Source organism: Vanacampus margaritifer, chromosome 1 (assembly GCF_051991255.1).
Source record: "Vanacampus margaritifer isolate UIUO_Vmar chromosome 1, RoL_Vmar_1.0, whole genome shotgun sequence".
NCBI lineage: Eukaryota > Metazoa > Chordata > Actinopteri > Syngnathiformes > Syngnathidae > Vanacampus > Vanacampus margaritifer.
Genome location: NC_135432.1, coordinates 54502544 through 54519580, shown reverse-complemented (window position 1 = coordinate 54519580; position 17037 = coordinate 54502544). Strand labels below are relative to the sequence as shown.

The window sequence follows — 17037 nt, the reverse complement described above, 5'->3', positions numbered from 1 at the left end:
TTACAACATTTAAAGAAAATCACAATATCGCATCACTGGCGAGCTAATTTTGGAACGGCTGTGTGATACTTGTACCTTGTACCTGATGATGCCTATGGGCACCATGTTGCTGATGTAACCCCCAAAATGGGCCACGTCTCTGCAAATCATAAGGATTCGTTAAATCCTTTATTGATACTAGTTTAAAAAAAAAATCGCAATATGTTCTGTGCGGCCCAACTATTCCAAGCAGTATGTTGCGTTGCAAAATCCAGCGGTTTTCAACAGTATCGGGGGGCGGCCATTTTGCCTGTTGCTGTCGACTGAAAATGACATCTCAGTTCAACAGGGCTCAAATTGTGACCGTCACATGACCAAACCCAGAAAACAGGTGAGCTAGCTGTGATTGGTCGTTACATAAAACCTTACTGTTCGCCAGTGTCATTTTCGACATTGCAAAATTGATACAGTATTACATACGTTCAAAATCCGATTCTAAAAAGAATTTTGCTGTTTAATTTATATTCCACAAATGCAATATTAATCAGAATGCCGTGTTAACATTTACACTATCATAACTAATCTGTCCTATTTTTTTTGTCATGTCACTTTTCGATCTCACCAGATGCACTTATATCATAACGCTACGTTTATTTTTATTTTTTTTATAGTTAAATGGCACGGGAGTGCGTTTATTTGGTCACAAATACAATAGGCGGGGCACTGCACTGTTTGCAGCTAATCGCAGCGCACAATGTAATTGTATAGCTAACAAAACAACACATTAAATCGGTTTTATGTGTTGTGCTTTGCTTCATAAACACAAGGTAAAGTAAAGTGGACCCCCACACCCCACTTCCGCCCACTCGTATGGAACCCTCATGGAAAAAGTATGGATATCCCTGCTGTAGTAGATAAACAACCATTCACAATTAAGAGTTCAATAAACCTAACATGCAACTTTCAAACGCCAAACCACAATCCTCTATGAAGCAGACATTCCAGAATGTCTGATTCCAAACGTCAGCGTACGAGTAATGACGTTGACTTTGTGGCACTGTCACTTTAAATGAGACTCCACCCCCTAGTTGCTAACATCCGCGCTCCCGTCTATCAGCGGCCACTTTTACAACAACAATGAATGTGTTTGGCTATTTCAATGAAAAACACGCCAGCATCTCAGTAGTTATTCTCAAACTCTATTGCCTTTAAGTGGAAATTGATGCCGCGGAGCAGTATTTGACACACCGTCACTGGTAGGCTTTCATATTCCTGTTGATCAATTTAACATCTTAGCTGAATGCTAACTAGCTCGCTCCATGGACTCTTAGTAGGCCTCCGATCTTTGCATTTAATCAAGCATGGTCTTGGCGGAAAGACCCTCCGGGTTCATTCGACATTGTGTAGCCCCCCACGTTCTTGCAGCTTGTGTGTCTGGTGGCTTGGATGGAAACGTTTTCCCGCTGATACTATAAAACAGTTTTGTGACGTAGTTTAGTGAAGTCAATAAGATTGTAGGAGTGCGAAATATTTGCAACTTTGTGCTGCATTTTAGAATTACAATCATTGCGACTACAGACGGGGTTGTAATGAACGGATGTAATGGCTATAAGATTTCACACTGTCATGGGCTGTGCTTGTTTGGACCACACCTTCAGGCAAAATATGATTGCTAATGAAATACTTGCGGGTTGTTGTCAGCCATCTAAATACCAACCTGATACTTGACAGTTTCCCCTCCCCTAAACAGGTCTTATAGCAAGGACAGGAATCCCCTTAGGAGTGAGCTGTGGGTGTGTGTAATGGCAGGTGGAAGGCGAGGGGCAAACCGCACCACTTACTGCAGACCTCCACTTGGCAGTGAACCAGGCTCAGTAAACAATGGCAACCACTCAACCAGCTCCCCCGTCACCGGGGTGCGATCTCGCGCGAGGTTAGTTTGACTCTTTTGGCCACAGAATGTCGAAAAGCATAGTCTAATCTCTTTTTTTTTTTCTTTTCCTGCAGGAGTGGTACAGGAGCCTGCATGTCCAGCCCTCCGCTGGCTGCGCAGACAGTTGTTCCCTTGAAACACTGCAAGATCCCGGAGTTGCCCGTGGATCACAACGTGCTGTTTGAGCTGCATCTTTTCTTCTGCCACCTCATTGCCCTCTTTGTCCACTATGTCAACATCTACAAGACTGTATGGTGGTACCCGCCATCACATCCTCCCTCACACACCTCACTCGTGAGTGCCCTTACATGACATTAGTGAGAAACTAGATCTGAGGTTGTTCTTCCTGTGCTTGCGTGTTTTTAAAAAAATAAAAAATATTTTCCAGATACACACTCTACCGTCTCTCTTTTTGATGCATACTCATCCAAACATCTTTAAAAAAAAAAAACTAATTTAAAGCTTCATATTGTTTTACAGAACTTCCACCTGATTGATTATAACATGCTCGTGTTCATAGTCATCATTCTGGCTCGGAGGTTAATCGCAGCAATTGTCAAAGAGGTGAGAACATTTATTTAGCTTTTTTTTTTTTTTTTGCCACAGCGTTTCCAGAATTTTTGTCACATTTTCTAAAAATAAGACCTATCTTGAATATCGTGCTGTAGAGATGATCCAATTGTGTGTGCAAGATGTTTTGAATAATGTTGAAAATATGAATCAACAGTATGTGTATATTTATTAGATCCTGTATGTACTGTGTAGTTTCTATTCATTTACACTCACTTCTTCTCTTTTATTTTATTTAATTAATTTTGAAAGGCTCCAACTTGGTGTCAAGTGTAACATTTTAACTTTGATACATATTATAATAGAAATTCAGTATCTCCTTGCTTTTTGCTCTCCTGCAGGCATCACAGAGTGGGAAACTATCATTTCCTCATTCCATCTTCTTAGTGATGGCACGGTTCGCTGTGCTAACGCTGACAGGCTGGAGTCTGTGCCGCTCCCTCATTTATCTCTTCAGAACTTACTCTGTGCTAAGCCTGCTCTTCCTCTGCTACCCGTGAGTACCATCATGTCTGCTTCGTTTAAGGAACTTTGGACCTTGAGCTACTGAGTTCGTTTACATACGCACTTAATCGGGTTGCTGACGTAGTTCAATCGCTCAGATTTTGTACCGATGTGCTCTTCCCACACGAAGAGCTTGTTTTGTTATGAAAAAGATAAGAGGACTACCATTTTTTTCCCCGCTCCAAATACATTTTTAGTTGTCCAAGTTTGAAATTGTTGTTACATTTGCAGCCTTACTATCTCTCCTGATAAGACAGAATTCCATCATCTGTTATCTGAGAAATTTTGTTAATAATTGAAGTTTAAAAGGTATTTGTCATAGCCTAGGAAAATGTATCTATATTATTGCCCCATTTCAATTTAGTATATTATTAAATGTTACAACTGTGACCTTATCCACTCCACAATAATTGCATCGTTTCATTTCACTTGTAACAGGACTAAATATGACAATTCTGCGACTGTGAGCTTATTTTTAAAATTGTATTTCGTGTCAGTTTCATTTTGTTCACATTACTTCTCTCTGAACCTCTTACACAATATTTTATGCTGTGTCCTGCTAATAGCACTCGAGTGTTTTGCTTTGTTAAAACATTCTACACATTTATATAAAGAATGATTAACCCACATTTTGATTTAAGATAAGATTCACTGATTGTCACACCCACCTAAGTGGGGGCGAAATTCGTTCTCCGCATTTGACCCATCCCGAGGGAGCGGTGAGCAGCAGCAGCCGCGCTCGGGAATCATATGGTGATCTAACCTCCCAATTCCAACCCTTATTGCTGAGTGTCAAGCGGAGCGGCAATGGGTCCCATTTTTATAGTCTTTGGTATGACCTGGCCGGGAATTGAACCCACGACCTCCCAGTCTCAGGGCGGACACTGTACCACTAGGACACTGAGCTGGTGCTGATAGCTGCAGTTTTGTGTATGATAAATAGCATGTGTGTTAAAATGTTTAAAGTGAAGAAAAGGGAACATTGGGCTGTTCCAAAAATAGCAGGTGTCAGCATTTTTCTTGGCAAAGTCAAACATTTAGAGTATGAACTGAGAAATGCTTAAGGATTTTACCTTTCCAATAAATCATTTCAGTAATAATTAGTAGGGCCCGGCCGATTATTGCCCTTCAAACATCTGCCAAATGGCTGATTATTTTCCCCTTAAAATGTTATAATCGAAGAAAACCGAAGTTTTCAACGCTGTGAAAGTACCCCGAATGCACCATTTTGCTTGCATAGCATTAGCATCTAGCAAATGTGTAGCATATGTTATTCTGGTTATTCTGTTGTCCCCCAAGCGTCCTTTAAGCTGTTTAATGACATCCCGGTTGGAGTTAACTGTAACACTGAACACACAACAATAAGAATAACATCCACTGCATATTTAAATACAAAACGTGCTTCGTTTTTAAAAAAATCGCTAGCCTAGCGCTGATGCTAAAAGCAAAGGGAGGATCCCATTCAAATGCTAACCGGAAGTTAGCATCTTTTATGCAATATACGTTTTTTTTTTAAATAATCGGCCGATTAATTGGTATTTTGTATTTTTTTTTCTGCCAAAAATCGGTATCGGCATTGGCCTCAATGCATATCGGTCGGGCCCTAATGTTTAAAATTGTATCAACCAACTAATAGTACCTGTGAATTAGTTTTCAACTCCAGTATAAAATACTGCCTAATAATCATTATTTAGGCTAAAACTAAAGAAAAAAAAAAGATTTAATTGCCAATAACATGAAGCAGCAGTGCCCTTTTCTGGACGGAAAGAATAGAATAGATTTGCATCATCTGTCATATACTGTAAGCATCACTTGCCTTCAGTGAGTGGAAGATATGATATAACATTCATAATACATAGAATAATACATTGATTTTTATTAGAATAATATTTCACCATCAATATATATTCTGTACCCTTGGTCCTCATTGGGACCGAAAGTGAGCTGGAGCCTATCCCAGCTGACTTGGGGTGAGAAGGTGCTTGGGTTTTCTCCAAACCTGCTAGGTTAACAGCACACTCTAAACCATCCTTGTTTTTCTGTTGCAATTGAATGGTGACCAGTCTTAAGTTGTGCTTCAAAGTCAGCGTGGATGAATATTCTTGTAATGATCATTTCATCGTTGAAAATGGATGGATGGATGTTGAGAAGATGAAAAAACAATTTTATTCACTGTTTTAAAATGCATTTATATTGTACAAATTAGCTGCCCGCTTTACCATAACGGTTACTTTGGTCTCTTTGTAGCTGAGTAAATAAATTCAGCCAGCCACAGCGTGACTGTGAGGAATTATTATATGGACCACATCCTACTGCTTGGTGGAAACGGGGCCTATTAGACACATTAGCTCACCTCTCTGAGCATTAAATTGACAATTGCGATGCAGTCGGCCAGTAAAGAGGAAGAATTCACTCTTGCTGGTCGGGTGGACAGTTCGCTGCTTGTTAATAAGGAGCTGACAAAGTGAACATTGTACAGGGATACAAGAGCGCATTGATTGGCTTTCACTGCACACACTCGCACTCCACACCTGGTGGACGTGAAGTCGTTTCGTGTTAGGCTGTGCAACCATCTTGTGGCATATATAGGCAGGCACAAAGCATTTTGGGTGGACTTGACTGTAAAAACTATCATTGTACCTCCTGTTTACTACAGATTTGGGATGTACATCCCATTCTTTCGGTTGAGCTGCGACTTCCGGCGCGCAGGTCCCCTCTCTCCCATCGCCAGCATTGGCTCCAAAGAGATGGGCAGCGTCAGCCGGGTGCGGGACTACCTGACGGTGCTCAAGGAAACCTGGAAGCAGCACACCAGCCAGCTGTACGGCGTCCAGGTCATGCCAACTCACGCCTGCTGCCTTTCGCCGGACTTGATCCGCAAAGAGGTGGAGTTCCTCAAGATGGACTTTAACTGGAGAATGAAGGAGGTGCTGCTTAGCTCCATGCTGAGTGCGTACTATGTGGCCTTTGTACCCGTCTGGTTTGTCAAGGTGAGATATTTGTTTTTTAATATCAACAAAACTTTTAAAGTCGTAGAATTTGCAATGCGACAGACATTTTCTGATGAACTCTCGTCTCATGGTGGCCATTTTGCATCTTGCGACTGATAATGATGTCATAGTTACTCACGTCAGGTAACGACCAATCAGTGCTCAGTTTGTGAACATCACATGACCAAACTTAGAAAGCAGGTGAGCCCTGGTTGGTCGTTCCTTGAGCAGCGTGATGTCATTTTCAGTCGACAGCAAGTCGAAAAATGGCTGCCCCTGAGACGTATGGAGGACCAAAACTGCCAAAATATAAAATGAATGATTAAATAAATAAATAAAAAGTGACAATAAAAACGGAGATAACAAATATCATTCAAAAATAAAAACAGATATAACAAATATAATTATATAAATATAACGAGCAGAGCATATTTATTGATTTATATTTTAATTCTGTTTATATATTTTTGTATTTCCACATTTTATTTTTATTTTTGGAATCTCTTTTTTTTTTTAACTTTTATTTATTTATGGCGTTTTTTATTTAAATTTTTGAATTATATATTTTTTACATTTGTTTTTATTTTCACTGGCAGTTTTGGTCCTCCATGTAGAGATACAGGTCACCGACATAGATTCCTTTATTTTGATTTAGAGCACACAATAAATAAATAAATCAAAAGTAAGAAAGAAAATAAAAACATAGATAACAAATATCATTCAAAAAATAAATATAAAAAATAAAAACGGATACAACAAATATAATTCAAACATTAAATACAAAAAAATAGATAAATAAAATAATAAAATGGAAACAAAAACAATATATATGAGTCCAACCCAAGACTTGCTTAGGCCCGCCCCCTCATTCGAATAACATTTCGTCCTGACAAAGCATCTGCAGCATGAAATAAATAAATGTAAGAGCAGAGCGTATTTATCGATTGATGTTTTAATTCTGTTTATATATTTTTGTATTTCCACATTTATTTTTATTTTTTGAATCTCGTTTTTTTTACTTGTATTTATTTATGGATTGTTTTAATTATAATTTTTGAATTATATATATATATATATATATATATATATATATATATATATATATATATATATATATTTTTTTTTTTACATTTGTTTTATTTATTTATTTTTGATTTTGGCAGTTTTGGTCCTCCATGTAGAGATGGGCGTCACAACATAGATGGTCCTTCCTTTGTTTTGATTTAGAGCACGCAGTACGTGGACAAACGCTGGTCTTGCGAGCTCTTCATCCTGGTGTCAGTCAGCACATCAGTCATCCTCATGAGACACTTTTTGCCGCCTCGCTACTGCGACCTGCTCCACAAAGCTGCAGCGCATCTGGGCTGCTGGCAGAAAGTCGACCCGTCCCTCTGCTCCAACGTCCTCCAGCACTTGTACGGTTCACGACTCAGTCAGCGAGATGTGCTTTTAAGCTCAATTGGGAATCATTTGTTATCTGCTGTGTTTGCTCTCAGGTGGACGGAAGAATACATGTGGCCGCAGGGAGTCCTGGTCAAACATAGTAAGAATGTCTACAAAGCGACGGGCCACTACAATGTCGCAGTACCGTCAGATGTGTCCCATTATCGCTTCTATGTGAGTAATGGCCGACTGGTTTGTTTATACAGTGGTGCTTTCAGATACCACTAAATAAGTTTTTGGAGATACAAGCCGTCGCACAGACGATTTTCTGCTTTAACTTGTGAGCAAAAAAACTGACGAGTGAAGAGGGTTCACGCTGTTTATCGCTACTCCCAGTTAACACAAGTTTGCCTTATGAACCGCCGCCATTTTGTTGCTAACACACAATGGCTAATGAATAGCATTGATACACCGCTTCGGCCATGGATATTTGAACACAAAAAGCAACACAGACAATATGACACTGCTCACAGGTATATCTTCTTTATGCGCTGTAAAGAATGATTTACTGAGGACCTGTGATTGTCTCTTGCATCAAACATCTGATTTTATGAAGTAGATCTGGGTCATAAAACCTCTTAGCCAATGTGGCTAAACATTTTGCACACGTCAACATTATTTGTTTTTTAAAAAGTCGACCCCCCTCCCCCATTTTTCAAGCGCAATAGCGGTGTGTGTAACAATTTGCTTTAGCCATTTGAGTTATGTTAAGATTTGTGGTTGCCAATTTAATTCAAGGACAGTATCTGTTAATTTATAATGACCCAAATTAATTCAGTGGCATGGAATCGATTCAGTAACTTTTAAGACAAAAATTTGCCCAAAGTGACTAAAAATAAATTAGAGATGGACAAATGTTTTTTTCAGGGCCAATGCCAATTATTAGTAGTAAAGGAGGCCCATAAATGATATTCAAAGCCGATAATCATTTTTAGTATTAAAAAAAAATATTGGTGTAAAAAAAAAAAAAAAAAAGCCAATCTTGACAATTTTTCAGACTATTCAAAATGTAGATATATATTTTTTTAACCTTGGAAAATTAACATCCTTTTAAATTTCTTGCAAACATTCAGGGAGCTCCCAAAGTTATCATTACGTCTTAAAAAGTTACCAAAGCTCTCAAGAGTTTTCTACAGTAAATATTTTTTCCCCCCCAAATTTAAAAATACCTGAAATCTTAAACTTTCACATTTCTTTGATTTAATGTCGAACAAAAATAAATGGTTCAGGGTCACAGGGTCAGTAGCATCGGTTATAAAGTTAACTAATTAAAAAAGCTTCCTGAGATTAAAATGTTTTTAGATTGACATTATATCGACCATCAGATTTTTAAAAAGGCCAATACCGATATTCGTCAAAATGCCCAATATCTATCTTTAAAATAAATACCTAAATATAAGTTCCTTAGATTTCTGATGCTTGTTTGGGAATCAAGTAAAACTAGTTATGGTCCTTTTATAAAATCAAGATTTTCCTCATATAAATTGTTTTGCAGTAAACCAAAGGAGGAACAGCAATTTACGGTTATTGATTTTATTTCAGTTTATTTTTGCCTGCTTCAGACAGTTTTTTTCCCTCAGAGAGATTTGATTATTTATATAAAATAAATATCTCCATTGTAAGGGGTCCCCGGCCCCAAAGAAAATGCCTGTAAATAGTCGAATGATAAATGCTAGAAACAAAACACTGTAAGGTTTCCACAAGAAAAAGCGTTTTGTAGTAGTCGTAATACATGGAGCTTCAGAAAACGGGTGAGCCGTGATTCAGCAAGTGGCAAAATGGCCGCCCCTTGAGATGTATAAAAATGGTTGGATTTTGCTGCTTAATTCATATTCCACACAAAAACATATTGTAAACATTTTTGGGTGGAATTTCCATTTAAAGTCGTTTCGCATAGTACCACTGTACAGTAAATTCATCTTCATAAGTCATTGGCATCCGGTCGCTTTGCATCACAACTGACTCGTTCTGTCTTTTCCACCCGCAGTTCTTTTTCAACCAGCCGCTACGAATATTGAACATCCTCATCATCCTGGAAGGTACCATGATTTTTTACCAACTCTACTCGTTGATATGCTCGGAAAAGTGGAATCAGACCATATCGCTGGCACTGATCCTCTTCAGTAACTATTATGCCTTCTTCAAGCTTCTGAGGGACAGACTTGTCTTAGGGAAAGCGTACTCCTACACAAACAGTCCATCAGACCAGAAAGTCAGTTAGGTCTAAGTTCTTGTGGGGTGCGCTCAAGAAAAACACGCTCGAGAGCTCTGTATTTTTTCTACAAATTGCGTTTGGTGTCATGCTTCTGATCTGTCAATAAAAAAATGATATTTTTGTATTACTTAAAATGTGGTCTGGTTGTAAATGTTTCTTGTTGTTGAACATTCTTTTCCTAACTTTTTGTTTCTGCAGTCCTCAGATTGGGTGTTTGAAACACATTTCATAAAAGATTTCAATTTATATTTCTTTGACTAACACTAGCATGACCGTCTCCCAATTTCTGAAGTTCTGGTTGGTTCCGTTGAGCTCTTCGTTCGCTGTGTGCCTGCGTTAGTTTTCTCCAGGTACTCCGGCTTCCTCCCTATACACTTTAAAAAAAGATATAATTCTTCTGCCAACGACTGCAACAGATTCACGTGACATTCCCAATCCATGGTCTTATTTAAGAGAGTTGTTTGACATTGACTTTTGCCAGCCTGAATACTGACCTTCCAATTTTCTGTCTAATATGAAATACATCCAAATGAGTACTCCCCCCCCCCCCAAAAAAAAAAATATTATGTTATCATGAGTGGAATTAACCATTTTTCATTTAATCACCTTTTAATTGTGTGTCTACCTTCCAGTCTCCTTACAATGCAAGTTAAAACCCCTGGTTGGTATTGTGACGCGTTTTGGGCTTTTTGATTGTTCTGACCAGCCTATTTCAAAATAAAATACCACTCAGGGGAGGGCTTTTAAAACAAATGTGCGCTGTCCCTTTAAGACCGCTCAAGTGTGTTGAGTTTTACTTTTGTATAGACATATATTTCACAGTCTCCTTTTTAATTTTTTTCAACTAATTCTTTAATCAGTCTTTAATCACAACTACTGTATTTGTACCGTACAGTTGTGAGGACTGCCGCTATCTCTGACCCTAATGACGATGAGGAGTAAAACTAAATAATGGGTGATGGAAAACATGCAAATTTGGACAACATCGTCATATGATATTCACAAAAGAATTGACATGCGTGAAACTGTTCAAGGACAGCAGATGGTGGATGAGGAAGAGCTTTTTGTGCCACCATGTGGACGCTGACTTGCTGTGTCGGAGGGAAAGATAAGTGCGTTTTTGTGCCTGTCAGACAGCGCTCGGGCTAAATTGCTTTTAAACAAATGTGCGCTTTCCCTTTAAGACTGCTCAAGGCTGCAGCTGCGCTATGAGTGTCGCTCATCGCAGCCCGGATTTAACATTTCCAACATTTTCACGCATGCTACGGGGTCGTATTATTTTTTCTTATTTTTTCTTAGCCTCGTAAATGTGATGAAATTTGATGTTGCAGCCATTGCATTCCCTGGTGCGTCACTGAGTCGGTAAGTGTCATTTGTTTGGAATGGAGGCGATGTTTTCACATGCGTGCCGTTTTTCTTTTTGTCATCCGTGTATTTAAAAACAGGCCACTGATTTGTAAGAAAACGATAGCTTCATATTTAAGTTTCTAAATTGTGGTCAAAATCTGCACCACAAAGCTCTGCGTGTGTGTGGTCTTAGGTGTTTGTGCATCAGATAACTGCCATCAGAGCTGACTTGGGCTGTTCTAATGGGATGAAGCGGCGACATCATTGTAAGAGCATTAATGTGGCTAACAATCGTGATGGTATAAACCACACAGTAAATAACTGCAGACATTTTACAGTTAAAGAAATACTATTATTATTTTTTTAATCTCTGTTTTCAGGAATACATTTTTGGAGAGGCTGCGAGAAACAAAACATTTTTCTCTCTCTCGAGATTATAGCCGTGTTTTTTTCATAGTGAAATCTTTCCAGTATAAGAGGTGTAAAAAAAAAGTATAAAATTGTATTTTAGAAATTATTTTGTTAGTCACCCCCCCCCCCTTTACGTCTTAAACGTAAAAATGTTACGTTGAGGTGGTGATTGCGGACCCAATTGCAGGGCAAGAAGGCAGAGGTGACGTAAAAAAAAAGGAATTTAATTAAACAAAACAAAAGTGAACTCCAAAATGGCAAGCAAAAAAAAAAAAACGCAACAACAATGAATCGACACAGACAAAGGGGAGACAAGAGACTTAAGCACACGCCTGGGCAGGACACGAGTGGCAGAGGGTGCTGATTGGTTGACACATGAGGAAAGGCAGGCAAACACAGGTGTACATGACAATGCTTGACGTCTCAGGGAGGCAGACAAGGACAACGTAACAAAACAGCCCAAACCATGACAAAAAACATAGTGCCATTTTTATTTTGTAAAAAGAAAAAAAAACTTTCTCATAAGACTGACTTTTTATCCCGACTTAATACATCTTCATAATTTTTTTCTTACTTGACTCATTTAACCATTTTCAGCAATAATAAAATTATTTTGTCAAATTAATGTGGTAACGTCAGTATTTTTCATGAGCAATTAATGCCTTTAAAAACCAATTTTGCCTCTTGGTGTCGACTGAAAATGACATCACTTGTGCTCAGTGCTCAGGTAAGGACCAATCATGACACTTCGTCCAAATTCACAAGGCTGGGTCCGCCGAAGGCCGAATTTTCCAGCTGCATGACGTCACTCCCCACGCAACGCGACACGGCAGCACACACGGACTTGCATATGAATGGATTGTCAATGCTGCTTGTCATTGACTGACACTCCATTCATGGGTCAGTCTGTGCGTGTTGTCGAGTCGCGCCAGGAGTGATGTCATGCAGCCGACAAATTCGGCCTTCGGAGGACCGGCCTTGTGAATTTGGACACAAGGCCCCATTTGCTAATGCCAGGTGACCAAACCCAGAAAACAGGTGAGCCGTGATTGGTCGAGCTCTGAGCACCTTTGATGCCATTTACAGTCAACAGCAAGGGAAAATGTGTTTTTATAGGTATTAGTTGTACATGGAAAAACAAAGTTATCAAATTAACTCATTCACTGCCATTGACGGTTATAGATGTCAAATATTCATTTTAACTATTTCTATTAATTTAACATTTTTTCCCTTTTTTATCGTACATTTAGAACAGATATAAAATTTGTGATTAATTGTGAGTTAACTCGTGAAGTCATGCAATTAATTACGATTAAAAAATTTAATCGCCTGACGCTCCTAATTTTTAATAATCTTTCATTTTATTTTTTAATCGCGTCAGGCGATTAAATATTTTAATTGTAATTAATCGCATGACTTCAATAGTTAGCTCATGATTAATTATAAATTTTATATCTGTTCTAAATTCTAGGTTTTCATACTCTTGGTAACAAAAGTGGAAAAAATGTTAAACTAATAGAAATTGTTCAAATAAATTTTCGACGTCAATGGCAGTGAATGAGTTAAATTATCAGAAAAATGATAATATGTTGCTGAAAATTGTTAAATATCCCTTAAAAAAATATGAGTTAATTGTCACACCATTGCAATATTTTTTCTCTAAAAAAATATGAATTTGTTATTGGAACATAGACAATCAACAAGGTCCATTGGTGCTAAAAAGTAAACAAACTAAACCAGGGGTACACACCTGATTCCAATGATCAGCTCATCGGCAAGCTCTGTAGAAGCCTGATAACGACCCTGATCGCCAGCAGGTGTGTTGGAGGAAGGAAACGTCACCAACTTTCTGCGACGCTCCACAGAACGAAGACGACAATCTGTGGACGATGGAGGACAAGCGCAAGAAGCGGAGCCCCAAAGTGTCCCTCCCGCAGCCGCCGCCTCCCCCCATCAACCCACGCAAGGTCTCCGTCCTGCCCGCCAGCAAAAGCGCCACCTTCTCCCTCGGCCTGCCGCAGCCCCCATCCCCCAAAAACCGCGGCAAGTACAAAAGGTCCGTCGGGGCGGCGGGACAGCCCAAAGAGGTTTTTGCTGGTGTGGTGGCTCCACCTAAGACGACCAGGTAAATATACCAGCAAGGGACAAAACACTTAGTATTTAAGTAGTTTATTTAGGTAACTTATTGAGTGTTTTATAGATTTGAGTATTTAAGTAGATTTAAGAGTATTTAGGTAAATTAGGGCGTATTTGAGTATAGGATATCTAGGTATTTAGATTACTGTTAGTTAGTCATTAGATTAAAAAGTATTTAGGTAAGGTAAAAGTTGAGAAGTATTTGAGTATATCTAGGAGTATCTACAATACTTTCAGTAAATTTTTAGGAGTTTTTAGGTAATTTAGGGAATATTTTGTAGTTTTAAGAGTAACTTTTAAGGGAGTATTTGAGTAGCCTACATATAGGAGGATCTAGATTACTTGGTGTTTGTGTAGATTTAAGAGTATTTAGATAATTTAGGGAGTATTTGGTAGATTTAAGACTTGGTACTTTAAGGGAGTATCTATGGTACTTTTAGTGAGTATTTTAGTAGCTATAGATTTATTTGGGTAACTTGGGGAGTATTTTGTAAATTCAAGAGTATTAAGGTAACTTTTAGGGCATATTTGAGTGTATCTGAGAGTATTGTGATTACTTTTAGGCAGTAATTCAGTGGTTTAAGAAGTATATTTGAGTGAATCTAAGAATCTACATTATTATTTGGTGATGATGTCAGTAGATTTATTAGAGTATTTGTTCAACTTAAAGGGAGTATTTGAGTACATATTGGAGTATCTAGGTTACTTTTAGTGAGTATTTCATCAGACTTAAGAGTAAATGGGTAGGTGTAACCTAGGGAGTATTTCGTAGATTCAAGAGTATTAGGTAACTTTTAGGGAGTATTTGTGTGAGTATGTGGATTACTTTTAGTGAATATTTCAGTAGATTAATTATTCAGGTAACTTATTTATTTTGTGGATTTCAGAGTATGTAGGACTTTAATGTATTTGAATGCATCTTTGAGTAGCCTACTTAGATTACTTTTAGGCAGTAATTCATACCAAAAGTGTTTAGGTAACATGAGAATTTGAGTTCATGCAAGTCTGTACATTACTCTTAGCGAATATTTCAGTAGATTTAAGTATTTTAATAACTTTTAGGGAGTATATTCTGAAGTGTTGAGGAGTTTCAATAGGAAAATATAGTGAATTTGCTGCCATCTTGAGGCATCTATCGGCAATTACAGTACAATATAAGATGTTTTAGAAGGTGGAAGTGGAGAACTTAAAAAAATGAAAAAAAAAATAGATATCAATTTTTTAATCTGTACCTCTTGGAGCTGGGCACATAAATCCAATCCGTGTTGCTGGCTTTTTACAGTACACTGTCAACAACCTTAGGATGGTCAATCTTTGTTTTTTTGTGACTCTTCCAGGGCCCACAGGGAGAAGCCTAGGGCCCCCCAGCCCGCTGGACCCAGTAAAGTAGTGCAGTCTTCCCCCCTGCAGCACTCCTTCCTCACCGACGTGTCCGACGTGAGAGAGATGGAGGGTGGCCTCTTGAACCTCCTCAACGACTTCCACTCGGGCAAACTGCAGGCTTTTGGTCAGATGAGTTTCGCCGACTTCTAATCGAGCTAATTGAGCTAATCGAGCTAATATGTGCGGCGGCGCAGGTAAGGTGTGCTCCTTCGAGCAACTGGAGCACGTGCGCGAGATGCAGGAGAAGCTGGCCCGACTTCACTTCAGCATGGACAGCCACGTGGAGGAGCTTTCCGAGGACCAGAGGAAGTGCGCCTCCGACCACAACCTGGAGCACCTGCTCGGCAACGTAAGCACAAAAACTCAACTTAAGTCCATTTTTCATTTTTTTTTTTTCCATGAGTATTCATTTTTATGATGTGTTACTTTGAAAACAGTTAGCGCCTATACTTTTTGTTTTCGATGTTGACAGTGTCATGACCTGTTGGAGCTGCCTTGTTTGTGGTGTTTTGTCTCCCTCTACAGGCGTTCTTGTGTAAATGTTTTTTTGTTGTTGACTCCGGCTTTGTTCCGGTAGATGATCACATGACACCTCCAGTTAATAGTGGGCAGTGCGCAAACCACACGCTAGCTTACGGTACTATTCTACGGCCACAGTTTTCGCGACTTCCTATGTTGCTTGTGCCAGAGAAAAGCAGCACTTTTTGACAGTAGAAGAATAAATGGAAGACAACAGTAAAAAGTTAGCTTTACTCTTCATTTATTTTAAAAACTGTCCGCTATCTGTCAAATTGTGTTGGACACACACACTAAGGACAGAATAGTCAGCTACATTGAGTCAGTTAAACTGCCGTAATGTAGCACCAAATGGAAATGTACATTTCTGAATCCTAAAAACTAATAATCTAATAATTCAATTCAATGCTAGCTAGTAAAATGCCAAACAAGGATGAGGAAAAACAATTGGGCCGTTGACGCGGTTAATTGGCCATCATGGAAAACTCATGAAATATTAAATCAGGCCAGAAGAACATTCTAGCCGTCCCTTTTCGCCTCCCTGTGCCGGGAGGTGAGCTCATTCACGCAGGGCATTAGATGGAAAATATTGACAAGCAAAGTGAGGCAAAACCACATTAAGGATCAGTGTCGGGTTCTGTTTTCACTTTTGTCTCTGCTCTTCCTCTTGCAGCTAGAGGAGCTCAGCACCTCAATGTATCCTTTTACATCTACTCGGTTCTAAAATAAGCAGAATGTTTGTGGTCGTCTTTAACGTGCGTGTTCAGACAAAAGCTCCACTTGGCTGAGAACCAGGACCTGCCCAAGACATCTGCGCCCTGACTGAGGTGTTGAGAGGCCGTAATGTCCCAGCGGGTCAGTTACCATGGACATTTTCCACGCGGCCGCCATGGTAACACGATGAACACAGGAGGGGGGGGGGGTGTTTTTCTCAAACAAGTGACGAAACCAAACTTATTACAGCACAAGAAGAGATCTGAAAGTAACTTATGATTGAATCTTTTTTTTTTTTTTTCAAATAAAAAGGACGTTTTGACTGCTTGGGGTCACATCACCCCTGAAAAGCACATTGTGGTTCAGTCAGACACTTTATATCTTTGCTAATATTTTGAACAGGATGTGATAAAATATTTATGTAAGACAATCTTCGCCAGAAGACCAAATGTACAACTTGGGTGTTTGATAAATGTCTAATTTCTCTGCACTGTTTTTGGGGGTTTAACTGAAGGGGACATCAACCCCCCCAAATTTTCTTTATAATAAAATGTTGTCTAAATTTGGCATTCTAATTAATATTGCATTTGTGGAATATGAATGAAACGGCAAAAGGGGCGGTCATTTTGCCACTTGTGGTCTACTAAAAATGACATCATCATCATGGCATCACAAGATAGTGACCAATCCGCGGCTCACCTGTTTCTTGAAGCTGAGCAGCTGTGATGTCATTTTCAGTCAACAGCAAGCGGCAAAATGGCCGCCACCTGAGATGGATATAAATGGTGCATATTTGTGGAATATGAATAAAGCCACAAAAATATTTTTTATCCAGCCCAGGTGGCGGCCATTTTGCCACTTGCTGTTGACTGATATCAGTTGCTCAGGTAGCGACC

At 39.0% G+C, this 17037-nt stretch overlaps 2 protein-coding genes across 5 annotated transcripts; both read left to right on the top strand.

Annotated features, from left to right (window-relative positions):
• The first annotated feature begins 1060 nt into the window (after window positions 1-1060).
• On the top strand, window positions 1061-9768 carry tmem39b (transmembrane protein 39B). 2 transcript variants are annotated; one of them, XM_077552774.1, is made up of 9 exons: window positions 1061-1235; window positions 1789-1912; window positions 1987-2206; window positions 2393-2476; window positions 2824-2978; window positions 5643-5976; window positions 7204-7391; window positions 7473-7593; window positions 9407-9768. In XM_077552774.1, exons 3-9 carry the CDS (start codon window positions 2006-2008, stop codon window positions 9638-9640), a joined length of 1317 nt encoding a protein of 438 aa, XP_077408900.1. In that variant the 5' UTR covers window positions 1061-1235; window positions 1789-1912; window positions 1987-2005; the 3' UTR covers window positions 9641-9768. The 2 variants fall into 2 exon arrangements, with proteins under 2 accessions (XP_077408900.1, XP_077408824.1); XM_077552698.1 differs by having other exon boundaries at window positions 1063-1235; window positions 1730-1912.
• Window positions 9769-10816: 1048 nt separating this feature from the next.
• Window positions 10817-16708, top strand: ccdc28b (coiled-coil domain containing 28B). 3 transcript variants are annotated; one of them, XM_077552400.1, is made up of 6 exons: window positions 10817-10996; window positions 13258-13517; window positions 14866-15035; window positions 15106-15260; window positions 16101-16123; window positions 16195-16708. In XM_077552400.1, the coding sequence occupies exons 2-6, from the start codon at window positions 13282-13284 to the stop codon at window positions 16247-16249; spliced, it is 639 nt and encodes a 212-aa protein (XP_077408526.1). In that variant the 5' UTR covers window positions 10817-10996; window positions 13258-13281; the 3' UTR covers window positions 16250-16708. The 3 variants fall into 3 exon arrangements, with proteins under 3 accessions (XP_077408526.1, XP_077408609.1, XP_077408690.1); XM_077552483.1 differs by having other exon boundaries at window positions 13210-13517; XM_077552564.1 differs by having other exon boundaries at window positions 13207-13517.
• The last annotated feature ends 329 nt before the right edge of the window (window positions 16709-17037 follow it).

Coding starts and splice junctions, on each gene's coding strand:
- tmem39b (XM_077552698.1), top strand. CDS start 1,782: ATGGCAGGTGGAAGGCGAGGGGCAAACCGCACCACTTACTGCAGACCT. Junction 2,207..2,392: donor CTCCCTCACACACCTCACTC/GTGAGTGCCCTT, acceptor ATTGTTTTACAG/AACTTCCACCTGATTGATTA. Junction 5,977..7,203: donor TACCCGTCTGGTTTGTCAAG/GTGAGATATTTG, acceptor GTTTTGATTTAG/AGCACGCAGTACGTGGACAA.
- ccdc28b (XM_077552400.1), top strand. CDS start 13,282: ATGGAGGACAAGCGCAAGAAGCGGAGCCCCAAAGTGTCCCTCCCGCAG. Junction 13,518..14,865: donor GCTCCACCTAAGACGACCAG/GTAAATATACCA, acceptor TGACTCTTCCAG/GGCCCACAGGGAGAAGCCTA. Junction 15,261..16,100: donor TGGAGCACCTGCTCGGCAAC/GTAAGCACAAAA, acceptor TTCCTCTTGCAG/CTAGAGGAGCTCAGCACCTC.